At 42.8% G+C, this 17568-nt stretch overlaps 1 protein-coding gene across 6 annotated transcripts in view; it reads right to left on the bottom strand.

Moving 5' to 3' along the window:
- Positions 1–15625, bottom strand: part of LOC149301946 (uncharacterized) — a 35717-nt gene extending 20092 nt beyond the window's left edge. Inside the window, exons 1-7 of one of the 6 annotated variants that reach the window (XR_016272130.1) lie at positions 15133–15625; positions 9508–9577; positions 6983–7270; positions 5605–5657; positions 2994–3027; positions 2754–2839; positions 1054–1099 (exon numbers count right to left, since the gene is read on the bottom strand). Coding sequence is in view for 3 of the 6 variants with exons in the window: in XM_089483229.1 (XP_089339355.1) it covers positions 1054–1099; positions 2994–3012 (65 nt within the window). In the remaining 3 variants the exon portion in view is untranslated. Of the gene's footprint in view, positions 1–1053; positions 1100–2753; positions 2840–2993; positions 3028–5604; positions 5658–5844; positions 5891–6982; positions 7271–9507; positions 9969–15132 lie in introns of those variants that run through there. The other 5 variants (XR_016272128.1, XR_016272129.1, XM_089483229.1 and 2 more) reach the window with 5 other exon arrangements.
- Positions 15626–17568: the final 1943 nt, after the last annotated feature.

Genomic DNA, 17568 nt, shown 5'->3' with positions numbered 1-17568 from the left:
TTTCACCATCTGAATAACCCCTCTATATAACATCTGCCATGTTGCATGAAAGCAAAAATCCATACAGTCTAGGGATCTTGACCAACTACCAGTTAGATATTTCCAAGGAAGCACATAAAAAGAACAAAAGGTAATGTGCCCCAAGTGCAAGTACATCACAAAAAAGAGGCACCAATTTGAAGCAAGATTAATTTGTGCAATTTAAGCAGCATGGCCTTATTTTCTTTGCATGAGCTAATACACATTTTTATATAGGTACACACAACACTCCCATTAGAGTGAAAAAACAAGTATAATGCCACTTCTTACCATAACAAATGGACAGTTACTAACAGGACTTGGAAACATTACTTGTTTGAACTGCAATCCCCAGAATCCTTCTATCATAGCCATACTTGCTGGTTAGAGGGTACCAGGAGTTGTAATTTTAAAAGCTCTGGAGCTCAGGTTACTAGGCATCCCTCTGTCTGGAGACAGTCAAACGTGGATGGTGCATATAGTGGATACAACTACAGTTGCATCATAATGGCAATGATAAGTATGAACTTTACTTGCATCTACAAGAGAAAGAGCATGTGCTTTTCTCTTGTTTCTCAGGAGCCATGAGATGTACAAATTAGGCAAGACTAATTTGTAAAATTTAAGTAATATGACCTTCTTTTCTTGCTTTCCTCCTGCATCTCCAAACTCTTAAGAAATCAGAAAAGTTATCCAGGCAACCCTGTTGCCCTTCCTCCCTGAAATGTAAATATATAGTGGACGCTTGAAATCCTCTGGGGTTTGGTTCCAGAAAATAAAACTTTATTCTGTAGATACCAAAATCCATGGATGCTCACGTACCATTGCATACAAGGGCACAGTAAAATTGTGTCTCTTATATAAAATGGCAAAATCAAGGTTTTCTTTTGGGAATATTGGAATATTTTCAAGTGGAAACATCTGTGGAATCTGTGGATGCCAGCTCCGTAGATATGGAGGGCCGACTGGATTGTAAAGGCAGGAAAAACGAAACAAGTGATGGAACAAAAAAAGAGGGGAAGTGTACAAGCTTACCTTCCCTTGACCAGCAGAACTGTCTGAGCCAAAGGCTTTTGCAAAACTTTATGAAAGAAAAGAGAAAACCCAAGTTAAATATGCACCTTGTTCTACAACTAAACATGGGGATAGGGTTTTATGTGCCACACAGCTTCCCCAGGGTGATCAGATGTCCTAGCCACAAAAGAGGACAAGACACCACAAAATGCAGGATCTTCAAGAAAAGTGTAGGAAATTCCGAAATAAAAGCTGAAAACACTCATATATAAATTAACGCTTCTTAGTCACGCACAAAATGGAGGACATTGTGGAATTCCACCAGGAATTTTCAGAACAGTAGGCTGAAATGTAGGATGCATCCCTGAAAAGGAGGGCATCTAGTGGCTCTGAGTTTCCCCCACTCAACTAAAGGGTCTGAGATGGTTCTTTGCACCTGGTTCATCGTGGCTGCTTCAGTGTGACCGCATCAGTGTTAGTTTAGCATGGCCAATGGATCACAGCCCTTTCAGCATAGTCAATTGAATGCAGCTCTTTCAGCACTTACTGCAGCAGACGATTCAACGCTGTTCTTTCAGCAAAGCTGTTTCAGCTCTGCTGTAGCAGCAAGCCCATTTCACCACAGGCACTGGAGTAGCCAAACACGATCAGATGAAGTGGGTTGAGTGGAGAAACAGATCAGATGATGAGGGGGAAAGGTGGTGAGTGGGAAAGACATTAATGTTGAATCGTCTGCTCCAATCAGCTCTGAAATGGCCACCATGTTGAAAGAAGAATGGTGTTGAATCGTCTGCTGCACTCTATCATAGAATCAAAGAACCATAGATTTGGAAGAGACCCCAAGGGTCAGACAGTCCAAGCCCCTGACATGCAGGAATACACAACCAAAGCACTCCCAATAGATGGCCATCCAGCCTCTGTTTAAAAACCTCCAAAGAAGGAGACTCCACCACTCTCCGATGGAGTGTCCTCCATTGTCCAACAGCTCTTACTGCCAGGAAGATCATTCAAATATTGAGGTGGAATCTCTTTTCCTGTAGTTTGCATCCATTGCTCCAGGTTCTGGTCTCTGGAGCAGCAGAAAGCAAGCTTGCTCCATCCTTAAGATGACTGTGATCATCTAGCTGTGCTAAACTTGCCACGAGGAATTGGCATTCCTGGAATGCCTGCACTGAAGTGGCCATGATCAACTGGTCACATCAACCATCCCATTCTCGCCAGTAAAGTGGCCTACTGTCCTATGGTGTGGTGAGGGATCTCTACTCCATAGCCAGTCATCCTCTGCATGTGGAGCATGGGAAGAGATGTGCCATCGTAAGCTTTAGCCCAGCCCTGGAAGAATGGGTCCATCTTGATATTCTCTAAACCACTCAGTCAGAGTATGCAAAGTTGGTTGAAATCTATTGATTTGGTTGGATGATGCTCCATGCACAATGATCTCAGCAGGTGGAGAATTACCTCCGAAAATTGTATTAGTGCTGACCAGCTAAAATGTTTTTAAGGTTTCTAGTGGTGAAAACCGATTTGGCGGCTTCCACGGAGCCAGAATCTTTGGAGAAGTTTCTGTAGCTGTGAGCTGCCCAATGGACCTGGCAGGGTACAGGTGGTGTTGACCTGAGGGGATTTGGATTTATGAAGGGTAGGACAGAGAGCATGATCAAATGGCTGAGATGTACTACAGCCCTACAGATGTAGCTAAACAGATGTAGAGACATTCTCACCTGGAAAAGTAGCCAAAAGGGTGAATGGATATCTTCTGTTTATCTGGGTTGCTGCTGCTTCTGGTGCTCAAACCACCTCTTAACTTCTGCAAATCAGATTGAATCAAGTTATAAAAAGGATTGACATTCACACAATATGCCCAAGTCTGTCTCACATCGCTCCTTCTGCTTTTCCTCATAAGCCAGCGCCTGAGCTGAGATGGTGGGATGGGGGTCTCCCAGTCTTCCCCAGGTTCTTACCTCTCTGCATTGAGACCATAAGCTTTGTGGTGGCCTGTGGGGGGGGGGGACAGAAAAGAGTGGAGTTCAGTTAAGAGAAACAGAGGTGGGGACAGCAATAACAAGCCATTAACTGAAATGGTTTCGAGACAATGATATGCAAACATATGTAAAATCTGGAAAATCTAGCACCCACTTTCTGCGGGAAGAATCTGTTGTATCGGGGTTTCTGGCTCCTGGACCAGATCCTCCTACCCAGGTTCTGCTGCTTCGCACACAGTTGTTGCTTGTTGTGGTGTGCCTTCAAGTTGTTTCTGACTTACGGCATCCCTAAGGTGATTCTATCATGGGATTTTCTTGGCATGTTTCTTCAAAAGGGGTTGGCCATGGCCATCCTCTGAGGCTGAGAGAGTGGGACTTGTCAGAGGTCAGGTTTCATGGCTAGGCAGGGATTTGAACCCTGGACTCCAGAGTTGTAGACCAATGTTCAAACCACTACACCATGCCGGCTCTCACACACAGTAGGAATACAGTACTTAAAACAGGAATGGGCATGCACCAGTCACTGGTGGAGAGGCATTACCCCCGATGGTTAACAGGGGCTACCCTCTCCAAATAAAAGTGGAAATAACAAAAACCACTTATTGGCGGGGGTGGGGGTGGGGGGTGGGGGTAAGGTATCGAAGGAGGCCTGCCTTGTTTTAGAGGAGAATCTTACCTATTTGAGCACTTGCGCCCAAAGCAGAAAATCCAATATGACTGCAACGATAAGGATGTGAGAACCCATACCTGTTCCGTTCAGGTAGAGTTTGGGATGGGAGCATTAATGTGACATAGGAGTTTATCACACTGGGGCTGATTTTGGCATTAAAGAGAGATTAAAGTGCATTTAAAGCATCCTGCAAATGAAGCGGAAATGGCATGTAATTGCACAAATGATTATCACACGCAATTGTACAAATAAAGTGATATCAGAAATGCAGTCGCCGAAATCCCAAAAGTAAAAAGATGCACATTAATGCTTCTTTGTGACCACTTTAATGGTGGGTTTTGTGAGATGGTGTGTGAAATTGTTACGTGTAATTACGCAATTTTTCCAGGATATACATAGGATAAACTCCCGGTCTTGTTCATGTGATAAACTCCATTGACAGTCATGATGCTTTTGAGAATTTAACACATGGGACACAGAACCCATCCAGAGGTTGTAAAGAGCTATTTTTCTGAGCTAACGCCTAGCCAATGTTGCTAGTGGCCATGCTAGTGGTGGGATTTGGGCAACTGTGGTTCAGAAAAGTAATATTTTCAATGTCAGCTCAGGCAGAGGGGAACAGTGAGCCCATGGCATGCAATGTACAGGATGATTAAAAAAGAACGGTGCAAAACTGAATTAGAACATCTTTACTTTTGCACCATTCTTTCTGCATCACCCAGTAATATTTTGTGTCCTCTTCTGCCCACAAAATGTTCTTTTGGTTATGGCATTGTCATATTTTGATTTTTTTTGCTTTCACTTTTAGGCTTTTTTTCAGAACTCTTGTCAGGAGGGCATAGTGGTGGTTGAAGGGTCACCATGGGGGGTCATTCACACTTACTCTTTTGAATAGAGAGATTCGCATCTCCGCTCCGCTCCAGAACACCCAGAATTGCCTTGGTGTTCCCACTACGTTTACCGTGATCAAATCTCTCTGTGCCATTTTAAACCTGTTGCCGTTCACATTTGCCACCATATCAATTTACAATGGAGCCATTTCCAGGAACCTCAATTTCCAGGAACAATGCAGCACAATCTGAAACAATATGGTAGCGTACTCACACCACCAAAAATGTGGATTGTAGCAGCTCTTTAAAAAAGAATCACTAAGGGGTCTGGTGTCAAATGCACCAATTTGGCCGCACCACCCCCTGCAAACTGCACTGAGTGCAGTCAGGGCAAGTGTGAACATCTTGAACATAAACTGGTTCCAAACCGGTTTATTTCCATAGTGTGAATGGCCCCCTCAGATGTCCTCACCACAAAGGAGGATAAGGAGGACATTAAAATAAAAATGGAGGATACTATACACACACACACACTATATATATATATATATATATATAGATAGATAGATAGATAGATAGATAGATATACACACACACACACACACTCATCTATAAGACCCAAAATATCTGAGTCGACTTATCCATGCGTCAATGTAAGTACTGTATTTTAACTCATATTACATACAAATGTATGGTGAAAGGCAAGAGTTTAGTCTGTCCTCGAAGCACTGACCCTCCTCTCCTCTTTCATCTATCTAGCCTTTAGTATGTGCACAAATATTTATGTCTGCTGGAATCTTGTAAGTTCGTTGGCATTGCTTTTCTTTGCTTCGTCCTTTACATCCTTCATTACATACCTCTAAGTTTTACCCTCGACTTATCCACGGGTCATATCAAAATCCATAATTTTGGCCCCAAAACCTGCCCTCAACTTATATATATGGTTGACTTATAGTCGAGTATATACGTGTGTGTGTGTGTGTGTGTGTGTGTGAATGAGGGAGAGAGAGATGAACTGGGGTAGAAGAGAGATAGAAAGAGGCTGATGTTGGTGGGCTCAGTTGTTTTTAAATTTCTTCCTTTCTCTCACCTTGGGATCTGTTTCTCCTGGTGCACCTCCTTTTTCTCCTCCATTGTTTCATCCTGCAAAGTAAGAAATCAAGGGTATAGCGATGCGGCGGAACAAATGGGGACATTGCCACCCCCCTAAATTATACCGCCCCATGACATTTTCCTTCACTCTTCAAATTTTTATCATTACAGCAACTTCAGACTTTATTTAGACCATTTAGAAATACAGTTTAGGTACCCAAAGTAAAGGAGCAGTTACCAAGGAAAGGTTGACACCAAAAATATAAGAGCTATAGTTGTGACTGATTTTCAGTGTCTTCCTTTGTAAGTCAGAGGAATCCCACTCCATGCCCATCGTCCTGACAAGAAAATCAACATTTGGAATTTACAAAGTTGTTGTTGTTGTTATAATATTTATTTGTACCCCGCTTTTCCCCCAGAATTGGGATTCAAAGCTGCTTACAGTCTAAGAACACAGTGCAATGAAAAACTTTCAAAAATGACAGTAAAAAGGAATTAAACTAGAATCCTAGAGTTGGAAGAGACCCCAAGGACCATCTAGTGCAACCTTTTTCTGCCATGCAGGAATACACATTCAAAGCACTCTGTACAGATGGCTATTCAGCCTCTGTTTAAAAGCCTCCAAAGAAGGAGACTCCACCACTCTGAGTGTGTTCCTCTATCGAAAAAGTCTTACTGTCAGGAGGTTCTTCCTAATGTTTAGATGGAATGTCTTTTCCTGTACTTTGCACCCACTGCTCCATATCCTATTCTCTGGAGCAGCAGGAAAAAAGCTTGCTCCCTCCTGAATATGACACCCCTTCAAATACTTAAACAGAGTTATCCTATCACCTCTTAACCATCTCTTCTCCAGGCTGAAGATACCCAGCTCCCTAAGTCTCTCCTCATAGGGCTTTATGGTTTCCAGACCCTTCACCATTTTGCTTGCCCTCCTCTGGACATGCTCCAGCTTCTCAACATCTTTTTGGAATTGTGGTGCCAAGAACTGGACACAGTGTTCCCGGTGAGGCAAAATCCATCAAAGTCAAAGCCGCTAATGTGGAGGACTGACTGTATAAGCCAATACATTTAGGCTGTGCGTATGATATTGTATCTTAAAGGAATCATTTTTTAAAAAATGCATTTTTTTGTTGTCACAGCTCTCACCATCGCATTCAGTGACAGAGGGAACTTACGATTTATGGATAGTACAAATATATATATATATAACATCACTAAGGATTCTGTGTGGTGTGGTATAGGACGAGGTCAATGGAGAAGGGGGGGTGATACCAGGAATTATGGCACCAGGTGACACCAACCCTAGAGACCCTACTGCCTGCAGGGCCTTCATCTTCTTCTTCCCCTTCCCCACTTGTGGGCTTCACTTCTCTAACCTGCAAACTGGGACTGTCGCTTTGCTCGTCCATCTCCTCCTCCTCCGAGAATGGTGACAGTTCATCCAGCAAAGTTAGACTGTCCCATTTCTTTCCTGGTTTTTCCCTCACCATGAATTTGGATGCGCCCTCCACTGTGGGTTTGTCTCCTTTTTCCTCTGGTTTTAATGGTTCTCCTTCCTTCTTGGACTCTTCTTTAACCCGAAGCTTATCCAATTCATCCTGCAGTAAACGTCCCACTGTCTCTTTGACTACCTGTTCATCGGATGTGAGCTTCTCTCCTTCATCCTGCAAATGCAGTTTGAACACTGATGAGATTGATTTGATTTATGTGTACAACTGGACCTCCTTATCCATGGCTTGAAAATATTCCCAAAAAGGATAAATTCCAAAAAGCAAACCTTGATGTTCCATTTTATATAAGGGACACCATTTTACTAGGCTACTGTATTTAATGGGAGTTGAGCATCCACAGATTTTGTTATCCACGGGGAGGGGGGGCTGGAGCTAAAGCTCAGCAGATGATACCAAGGGCCCACTGCACATTTATATTCTACCTGGTGACCAGATGTCGTAACCACAAAGGAGGACGAGGCACCATAACATGTAGAGTGTTCAAGAAAAAATGTAGGCCAAGACCAAATAACAGCTAAAAACACTCATAGAAATATAAATGGAGGACATTGTGGAATTCCTCAAAGACTGAAGGCATGTCCTGGAAAAGGAGGATGTCTGGTCACTCTGACTTGGGACATATTTGGCCAAGCAACATCAGAATGTGATCGAGACAGCAAAGGTTTATTAATGAGGAAGAAGAAACAAGTGAGGACAAGCTGCAGCAGTTTCCTTTTGTCTCAACCTACTGGGAAGGACAAAACTTGTCCCCTCTTCTCCTCTCTTCTCTATCCAGTGAGTGCAAACTACTTTTGCATTTTAACTGAATGGAACCTACTTCTGTAGTGTGAACTCAGTTTGCGGCAGTTGAAATCAGCTGAGGACAAAGGTGGGAGAAAGAGAGAGAAACTGGGCATTTTCAAAGCAGCTGAAAAATGGAATGATGGAGAATTAATCCGGACTGTTCCTGCAAATTGGGACTGTTGGAGGGTATAAGTTTGGCAACAGGAACCTTATAGGTCCTGCTCAGCCCCTTTCAAGCCTGAAGGTAGGAGGGTCTGTGAGCATCCCTTCTCACCTAGACCCAGCTGGCAGAACTGAAGCAACCCCAATGTGCCTCAGCCAGCCTCCACAGCTTGGAATGAGAAAAGCGGATAAACAGAAAATCAATGCATTTGAGATGTAGGGCTGGAGAAAATGCTGAGGATACCATGGATGCCCAAGAGGACAAATGAGTCCTAGAACAGATCAAACCTGAAATCTGCCTGGAAGCCAAGATGATCAAAGTGAGGCTATTGTACTTTGGCCACATCATGAGAAGGCACGACAGGCTGGAAAAGATAATAATGCTAGAAAAGGCAGAGGGAAACAGAAAGAGAGGAAGGCCGCATGCTAGATGGATGGATTCTGTTCAGGAGGTCAGAAACATGAATTTTGCAAGACCTAAGCAGAGCAGTGGAGGCAGGGGGTCTTGGAGATGTCTCATCCATAGGATTGCTATGGGTCTGGGTCGACGCAAGGGCTGCTAACAACAAGAAGTGTGCGTGTATGTGTATGTTAGAGAGAGAGAGAGAGAGAAGGAGGGAGGGAGGGAGGGAGGGAGGGAGAGATTAGATCCATAGCCCTGTCTCCCCAGAAGTGTTTTCTTCTTGGTAGCATCACTCTGTTTGCATTTTTCTGAAGCAACTGAACCACTTGCTTCACTGGACAGGCTCATGGGAATTGCAAGCCAACCTCATCTGGAGCAACCTTATTGCTAATCCTTGCTTTTAATAGCCTTTTTTTTGGGGAGGGGGATGATGATAATAATAATAATAATAATAATACAATTTATTTATATTCTGCCTTTTCCTTGAGGAATCAAAGCCGATTACAAAGCAAGGTATCAAAAATACAAAATACACTCCCATCAATACATCACAGCAATATTATAACAATAAAGTAATTATACCAAAAAATAAAGAATTAAAAATAAAGAATACAGAGTACAAAATCTAAAATACATAGCATAATACATAGCATAATAATGGAGGCATAACATAACATAATTATTTAAAGGGCAATCCCCAGCACTTCCCTGGCAGCAGAACAGCCATCAATATCACATTACATATGTTAAAATAACATGACATGGCATAATAATCAAGCATAAATAACATAATAAGCAATAAAACAATCCCCAACCCTCTCCCGACAACAAAATAACACTGAAGTACAGATTACATGCTTACAATAGTTATACGAGTTATAAAATAGATAGAGAACAGGCAAATGGAGTTAGGACCATCAGGGGCAGACTAGGCTGTTTAAGATTAGCGTTGTCTGCATCCCCTGGTTCACTATTAACAGGATGGTTGGATAAGAGTCTAAGCAATAACCTTGATATATTTTCCAGAGCTTGTGCTTATTACCTGCTTTGTGGCAACCTTAGTAATGCCGGGCTCCTTCACGTTGCTCACATTCTGCTCCATACAGAAACCTCTTGCAAGAAGAAAGAAGAGAAATGTCAGTAGACCCCAATATTTCATACATGCTCATCCCATCCCAAATGGGTCTCCATTGTGTCTGCTGGGTTGTTGCTTACATGCCACTGGAAAGAGAGGACAGGACAAGAGGCAGTATTTGCTTATTCCAATTTGAAAATAGTTTTGGTCATTTCAATAAAAACGTGATGCATAATGGGGATGACTGTGACCCAGCTGTACCATCTATGCCTGACTGTTCAGTCTTCTGTCCAGGTGCTGGACAAGTCCTCTCCTTGCATCTAACAAGGCCAACCCCAGGGTTTGCCTTTCTCCATTCGAACCAGTCCAAGGTATCTTACTGACTGACCCAGATCAGCAAATGGCTCCACATCTACCCAAGTCAAAGGGAAGGCAGCCAAATTATTCAGGTACAGGAGGGGAAAGAAAATCACATGGACCTCTTTTCCAATCTTGGCAACAGCAAGCTAGTTATAAGGACATGAACTACAGGCTGAGTCTCTCTTATCCAGAATTCCAAAATACAAGATCCTCCAAAATTGTCCACCTGAATGGCTGTGACAGTGACACATTTTAATATACACAAACTTTGTTTCATGCATAAAAATTATTTAAAATATTATGTGTAAACTTGTCTTCAGGCTATGTGAATAAGGAGAGCCAGCATGGTACAGTGGTTTGAGTGTTGGACTGTGACTCTGGAGACCAAGGTTTGATTCCCCACATCGATCATGAAACCCACTGGGTGACCTTGGGCAAGTCACACTCTCTCAGCCTCAGAGGAAGGCAATGGTAAACCTCCGCTTGCCAAAAAGCTTGCCAACAAAACCCCATGATCGGTTCACCTTAGGGTCACCATAAGTCGGAAATGACTCAACAACAACAACAACAAAATATTTTGGTAGCTGAAAAACTGACAATAAAATCTTGAGCAGCGAAGGGAAAAAGTGTGAAAAAAACCAACTTTGCACTAAGGTGAATAAAGTGTACACAAAACATAGATGAATTTCATGTTTACACTTGCCTCCCATCTTCAAGATATCTCATTATGCATATGCAAATATTCCAAAATCTGAAAGAAAAAAAATCCAAAATCCCAAACCCTTCTGGTCCCAAACATTTCATTAAAGGGAGATTCAACCTGTATAACTATAACCAATTTGCTGTCCTCTTAGGTTCTCCAGTATATGCTTTGTTTTGCACACTATTAACGGCACCCATCTCTACCAACCAATCCTGATGAACCCACCTCTGCTCCTATAAGGTAAGAGTATGAATGGAAAACTTCCACTCTTTTCCTTTGCTCAAGAAACGGAACACAGAAGACTTAAAAGAGTTGTATGTTGCTATGACAGCAGAATAGAAAGGAACCCGAGGTTCTATCTGTTCCTTCCTTTCCAGTTGCAATCTGTTCTTCTTCCACCCTTCCTCTTTTTAATACCAGTCCATCTTCCTCACCTATCATACCAACCCACACAGAAACACCTTGGTTAGAATATCCAGACGTTGTTGCATTTAGCACATCTATGCAAATAATCCCACTCATGCATCGCACTATGGAACTTCATCTCTACGCATCTCTGCAAGTTTTGTTGCTCACATGTGTCAGGATTCAAATAAAGATGGCGTCGATGATGCAAATATATTTGAAACCCATTCAAGGCATGCAGAATTTTATCCCTGGTCCATTTGCCTCGGTTATTCACACTGCCGACGATGCATATATATTTTAAAAAGGATGTTTTCTGCATAGAAAAAACTATTTTCTGCACAAACAAATCACATCTAAATTTTGTGCAGAAGGAGTCTGGAGCTGCAATGATTATACTCAGTCCAGTTTCAATAATATATATATATATATATATATTTAAAAAACCTGATTATCCTGGGTTAAGTGGATTTTTTTTGGATGCATTCAAAATCCATGTGAATAACAAAAGTTCAACCCAGATTCAATCCAGATTATTTTCACTTGCTGAAGAACCCCTAAAGCCCAGGTTTGAATTTCTCACACAACCTGTTTGGGGGGGGGGGGTACAGACTGATGGGTGAAGTCTCTTACACACAGAATAAACCAACAACTCGGGTAGATGAAGCAAAAGGCTCCAGTTTCACAAGCACAGATATTTCTCTTTGCCCTCTACTTCAGCAGACATACTCCCAAGGAGAATATTATTGCAAAGTTGGATACTAACAGCACCATCAACAGCTTCAGAGAGAGCTCACTTTCTAAGATGAGAGGTGCTGGAGCTCAAGCCTGCAGCCCCTCTGCTCTAAAAGGTTTCCACCCATCATTCCACAAATGATTACTCTTGGCACACTCAAGAGACACTGCTTTGGATGTTATCATTGTTAAAACAGAGCAGACCTGTACAAATGGAATGGAAATCCTCCTCCTCCTGCTGCTACTCTTCTTCTTCCTCTTCCTCCTCCTGCTCCTTCCTTCCTTCCTCCCTCCTCCTCCTTCCTCCTCCTTCCTTCCTCCCTCCTCCTCCTGCTCCTTCCTTCCTCTCTCCTCCTTCTCCTTCTTGGAGAACAGGAGAAGTGCCAGCAGACTGGAGGAGGGCAAACGTTATTCCCATCTTCAAAAAGGGGGGAAAAGAGGATCCCAACAATTATCGTCCAGTTAGTCTGACATCTGTACCAGGAAAGATTCTAGAGCAGATCATTAAACAAAGAGTCTGCGAACATCTAGAAGGCAATTCCATAATCACAAAAAGTCAACACGGGTTTCAGAGAAACAAGTCATGCCAGACAAATCTGATCTCTTTCTTTGATAAAATGACCAGCTTGGTAGATGAAGAGAATGTTGTGGATATAGTATATCTTGATTTCAGTAAGGCCTTTGACAAGGTTCCCCATGACATTCTTGCAAACAAGCTTGTAAAATGTAGGCTAGACAAGGTAACTGTTACATGGATTTGTAAATGGTCGACTGGATGAACCCAAAAGGTGGTCAACCATGGCTCCTTTTCATCCTGGAGAGAAGTGACCAGTGGGGTCCCACAGGGCTCTGACGTGGGCCCAGTGCTATTCAACATCTTTATCAATGACTTGGATGACAGAATTGGGGGTATACTTATCAAATTTACAGATGACACCAAATTAGGAGGAATAGCTAATACTCCAGAGGACAGGATCAAACTTCAGAATGACCTTTATAGATTAGAAAGCTGGGCCAAAGCTAACAAAATGAAATTAAACATGGAGAAATATAAGGTACTCCAGTTAGGGCAAAAAAATGAAATTCCCACGTGGACCAAAAGGAAGGGGTATTGGTCAGTAGGCTTGACCATTCTTGTCAGCCTCTCTGTCATATCATGGATCTTTGCTCCAGGGAGACAACACACCTCTTGAGACATCTTGTCAAGCCTACAAATCACTGCTTCTGTACCCCTCAGCAAGGAGTCCCCCACTACAACCACACGCCTCCTCCGAGGCTTAGCAGTGACTGTTCCCTCGGGTGGGACTCTCAGCCTTCCCTGCTCTGTCCCTGGAGTCTGTCCATGCTGCTCTTCCTCATCCTCCTTGATAAGGGAAAGAGCTTCAAATCGATTCTCTAGCTGCAAGCTCTTGGCCTCCAACATCTCCGTTACTCTCTTTTAGGAATGCAAACAAAGATGTCTGCTCTTTTGGTGGTGTACATTTCTGGGAAGTCACAATAGTTGGGAGCGTAAATACAGATGGCTTTTTGAGTTTGGTTCTTTCTGGCCTCTCTGAAAATGGATAAAGTCTATCTTGGCCCATTTCTTCTAGCTGCTTCTCATTTGTTTTGTCAACTCACTGCATGAATCTGCATATACATGTGCAAGATATTTTTTTTATCTTTTTTCTCTTCGAAAACTTTGCCTCCTTTTGTTCCATCTTAGAAAGACAGCCAAGGGCCTCGATGCGGAAGACTTCCAAATAAATAAATAAATAAATAAAGGATGGTTTAGGCCCAAAACTGAAGAAAAATCTCACTTTCCCTTCCTTCAGTTGCTGCACACAGAGTGAGTGACTGAAGGGATATTGAGGTAATTATCCCTTTGACATCTGTCAAATAGATGTTTATGAAATAGTGAATGCATATATAGGTCAAAGTATGTAAGGCAACACTATAGACGAAGTAAAATAAGTTGATAATTATAACCAATGACTGACAAGTAAGAAGTCAACTGCATAACGCTTTTTTAGTTTACTACTGCATGTTACTGTGCTGTATTGTAATAGTATGTTGTGTGTTGTCTAATGTGTGTTAGTTATGTGGTCTTTCCCTTATATGTAGTTTTATATTATAAAATTTATAGATACTTTTTTTAAAAAATTCAAGCATCTTGAGGAGTCACATAAATGTCATGGAAAGGAGCCACTTCTAAATTCCTAGTATCTGTCACACTGAACAAAGGAGCAGGGCTTCAAAGTTCCAGCTGCAGACAAGGGCCAGGAGGGGGCACCCATGAACTGGAGAAGCACATATTAAAATCGCACAATGACAGATGAACTATTGCTGCCTCCAGACAAAACACTGAGAGCAGGTAATGCAATACTTCTGTTGTGGAGAGACCAGGCAAACCTGCAAACTCTTTTGGAGCCTGGACATCTGCTTTTACCTCCAACTAGGTTTATATAAATAAACCAACAACTCGGGTAGATGAAGCAAAAGGCTCCAGTTTCACAAGCACAGATATTTCTCCTTGCCCTCTACTTCAGCAGACATACTCCCAAGGAGAATATTATTGCAAAGCTGGATACTAACAGCACCATCAACAGCTTCAGAGAAAGCTCACTTTCTAAGATGAGAGGTGCTGGAGCTCAAGCCTGCAGTCCCTCTGCTCTAAAAGGTTTCCACCCATAATTCCACAAATGATTACTCTTGGCACACTCAAGAGACACTGCTTTGGATGTTTCAGGGCTTGCACCCTAGCATTAAGCAATCTCCTAACTCCAATTAAACTGACAACAGAATATAGTGTGAATCCTCTAGGCCCTAGAGTCTAGGGAGAATTTACAATGTGCCCTGTCAACTCCTGACAGAAGCATCTTACAGTGACAAAGAGCCCAGGGAGCAAAGGAACCCAAAAGATATCCTTAATTATATAGGTCTTGACTTCCCCTCACTGCTTGTGAGATGAAGAAGCCACGGCCAAGTCGTGGAACCTCCTTTGAGGCAGCAATCAGGACTATGTTGGGAAACCAACTCTCTCAGCTCACTACGGCTTGAAGCTTGCAAAGAAACCCAGAGGAGCCACAGGCAATCTGTGCTCCTCCCATTAAAGTGAATAGAAGAACCATACATTTCTACTATTACATATCCTGGAAGAGAATTGGGGGGGCAGAGGGGGTGGCTAGGCTTTTATATGTAGAGAAAATGTACAAAGATGTCATAGAGCCCTGGTGATTCTCCTCCGTACATCATCTATCCTGACAGTCTACTAAGGCAACACCAAACCAAACTCAGCAAATTCTCACATACGTTCCTACACACACATATAGAAACAGACATTCTGAAGGCAGGCAGCTCATTTTTTAAAAAACCATGGAGATGCCACTGATGCAGTTTGGTGAACTCACTATCGCTGGATCCTTGTAAGGATTGCAGAGAGGACAGCTTGTACTTCGATGGTGGAACATGTACAAACTACTGGCTTCTTCTGGTCCTGAAGGAGATCAGCTACATACTAGGAGGAAAAGAAAGTCATCAGGAACCCAACTCTTCTCTTCTGATCAGCAAATCACTGGCCACGTGACCTCAGACAAAACGCTGGTAACTGAGCACCATTAAGCACCTTGGATACAAGCTTAACATGCCCCAGTACAATTGAGATGATGGAAATCTGAGACGTAGCTTACACTTGGCCCAGCAAGCAAGAGAAAAAAATAACCAAGGTGCTGGGTGACAATGGACATGCAATTCTATCTAACAGCCTCATTTATTTTAAGGAAACCATCTCCCCTTTCCCCACAGCCACATGAAATAGGCTTCAGTGGGACAAAGAATCCCCAAACCTCAGACAGCCAACTTAGGCAAGGCCTCTCTCTAACAGAAGAATTCTGTTCCTGCTGCTTTTTTCTATTCCCAGAAACATCCAATTACTACATGGTAACCAGCACAGAAAAAGAGGTATCTCAGGCTCTAGAACATGCTAGTTTTCATTTTAGAAGACACCTGGCTTCTAACTTCATGCTTATATTTATACAAATATAAGAACTAAGATAAATGAAGTATCTACAGATGATGAAATGAGAGAAGGTTTGGGAAGAATTTTAGCAGATGGGCATAGAAGTCCTATGCTCACCAATCTATTCTACCTGCTTAGACTTCTTGCTAATATCACACAACTGCTCCTTTTTGGACCCTCATATTCCATCAGACACTTCCACTTGCTACTAACATGTGGCACTTCTGCTTGCTACTAACAAATTGAATTTAGATTAAACAACATTTCTGGAACATTCTTAATGTGCCATTCATTCAATCAAAGCTGAACTTGCAGGGCCTGGCTTTAATGTCGAGGGTAGGGGAATCCCTCTCCTGACAAGTAATAATCAGCCATTCCCATTTAGAATCATAGAGTTGGAAGAGATCCCAAGGGCCAACTCCATTCTGCCATGCAGGAACTCACAATCAAAGCACCCCCAACAGATTGCCATCCAGCCTCTGTTTAAAAACCTCCAAAGAAGGGAACTCTACCACACTCCAAGGGAATGTGTTCCACTGTCAAACAGCCCTTACTGTTAGGAAGTTCCTCCTAATGTTGCAGCTTTGACTTTTGTGGATTTGATTATGCATGGATTTGATTAATATGTTCTATCTAGGAATATCTAGATCCTCCAGTACAACTCTATGGTCAACTTTAACCAAGTCACACTGAAGGACCTAGAAATTCCTAAGCATTTGCTCCACTAAGGCAGGCAGCTCATTTTTTATGATGCTCCACTAAGCATTTGTAGCTCCTCCAGTGCAATTCTATGGTCAATTTCTGGCAGATGTTGACCACAGAGTTGCACTGGTCTCTGGCGATGCAAGGCAGAAACAAACTTGCAAACGTAAGATTAGGAATCGGATCACCACTTACCTCTTCAAACCTGCCTCCTCTCTCTCTCTCTCTCTCACTGCCCAAACCTCTTTGCCGGGTTTGATGTCTGAAGTGGGGTGCAACCTGGCCAAAGACAGGTGGTTCTCCCTCCTCCTGCCATGCCAAAGTCCTGTTAGGTTCTCCATCTCACGGGGGTTGGTATCTGCGGCGCGGTGCCATTTGGTCAAGGACCGGGGGATCTCCCTCCTCAACCACGCCAATTCCTTTTAGGTTCTCCATCTCACTGCTCAGGAATTTGCAGCACAGTGCATCTGGTCAAGGCCAGAGGGATCTCCCTTCTCTGTCTGCCGCGCCTGGGCCCTCTGGCCTTTCAGCCTCTTGAGCAAGACATGGCTGGGCTGTCTTCTTCTTCTTTAATGCCAGGGTTGGGACTACATGCCTCAAAGCACAGCGGCTTGTGAACTGTTTGTTCCTCCATGCCTGGCTTTGCTTCAGCAGAAAAGGTTAGGAAGTCAAAAGGATGGAGGAAAGACTAAAGAAAACATAGCTGTTTTTGTAGGTAGTTGCCAAGGCAGGAGAGAACAGATCATGCATATAAGAAGAATAAATATTAGAAGGAATTTAATAATTTAATGAGTCTGTAAGTCAAAGAAAAGGAAAAACATAGCCTACTTGGAGCCGAGGCAGGTAAAAGATGGAGAGATGGTGGAGCTTGCTCCCTCTGGTGACAACTCCTTCAAGTCTGTTTTTCCTGCCTATTCAGAGCAACGAGGTGCAAGCAAGCCACGATATAGGATTTTCCCACCTCCATCACTGGAAAATGCCATAATTTGTCAAAATGTCTTTAGCTAAGAAGATATATGGCTCTCCCATCCCATGAGGAAGTATACTTTAGTCTCTGAGAGCTCATGCTGCCAACTTCTTTCTTTTAGTGAGTCTCAAAGGTGCTACAATATCTCTCTACGTACTG

This window comes from Sceloporus occidentalis, unplaced genomic scaffold (genome assembly GCF_023333645.1).
Source record: "Sceloporus occidentalis isolate IW3139 unplaced genomic scaffold, rSceOcc1.0.p SCAF_20, whole genome shotgun sequence".
Taxonomy (NCBI): domain Eukaryota; kingdom Metazoa; phylum Chordata; class Lepidosauria; order Squamata; family Phrynosomatidae; genus Sceloporus; species Sceloporus occidentalis.
Note: the sequence above shows the minus strand (reverse complement) of the source record. Positions and strands in the feature narration are given on the sequence as shown.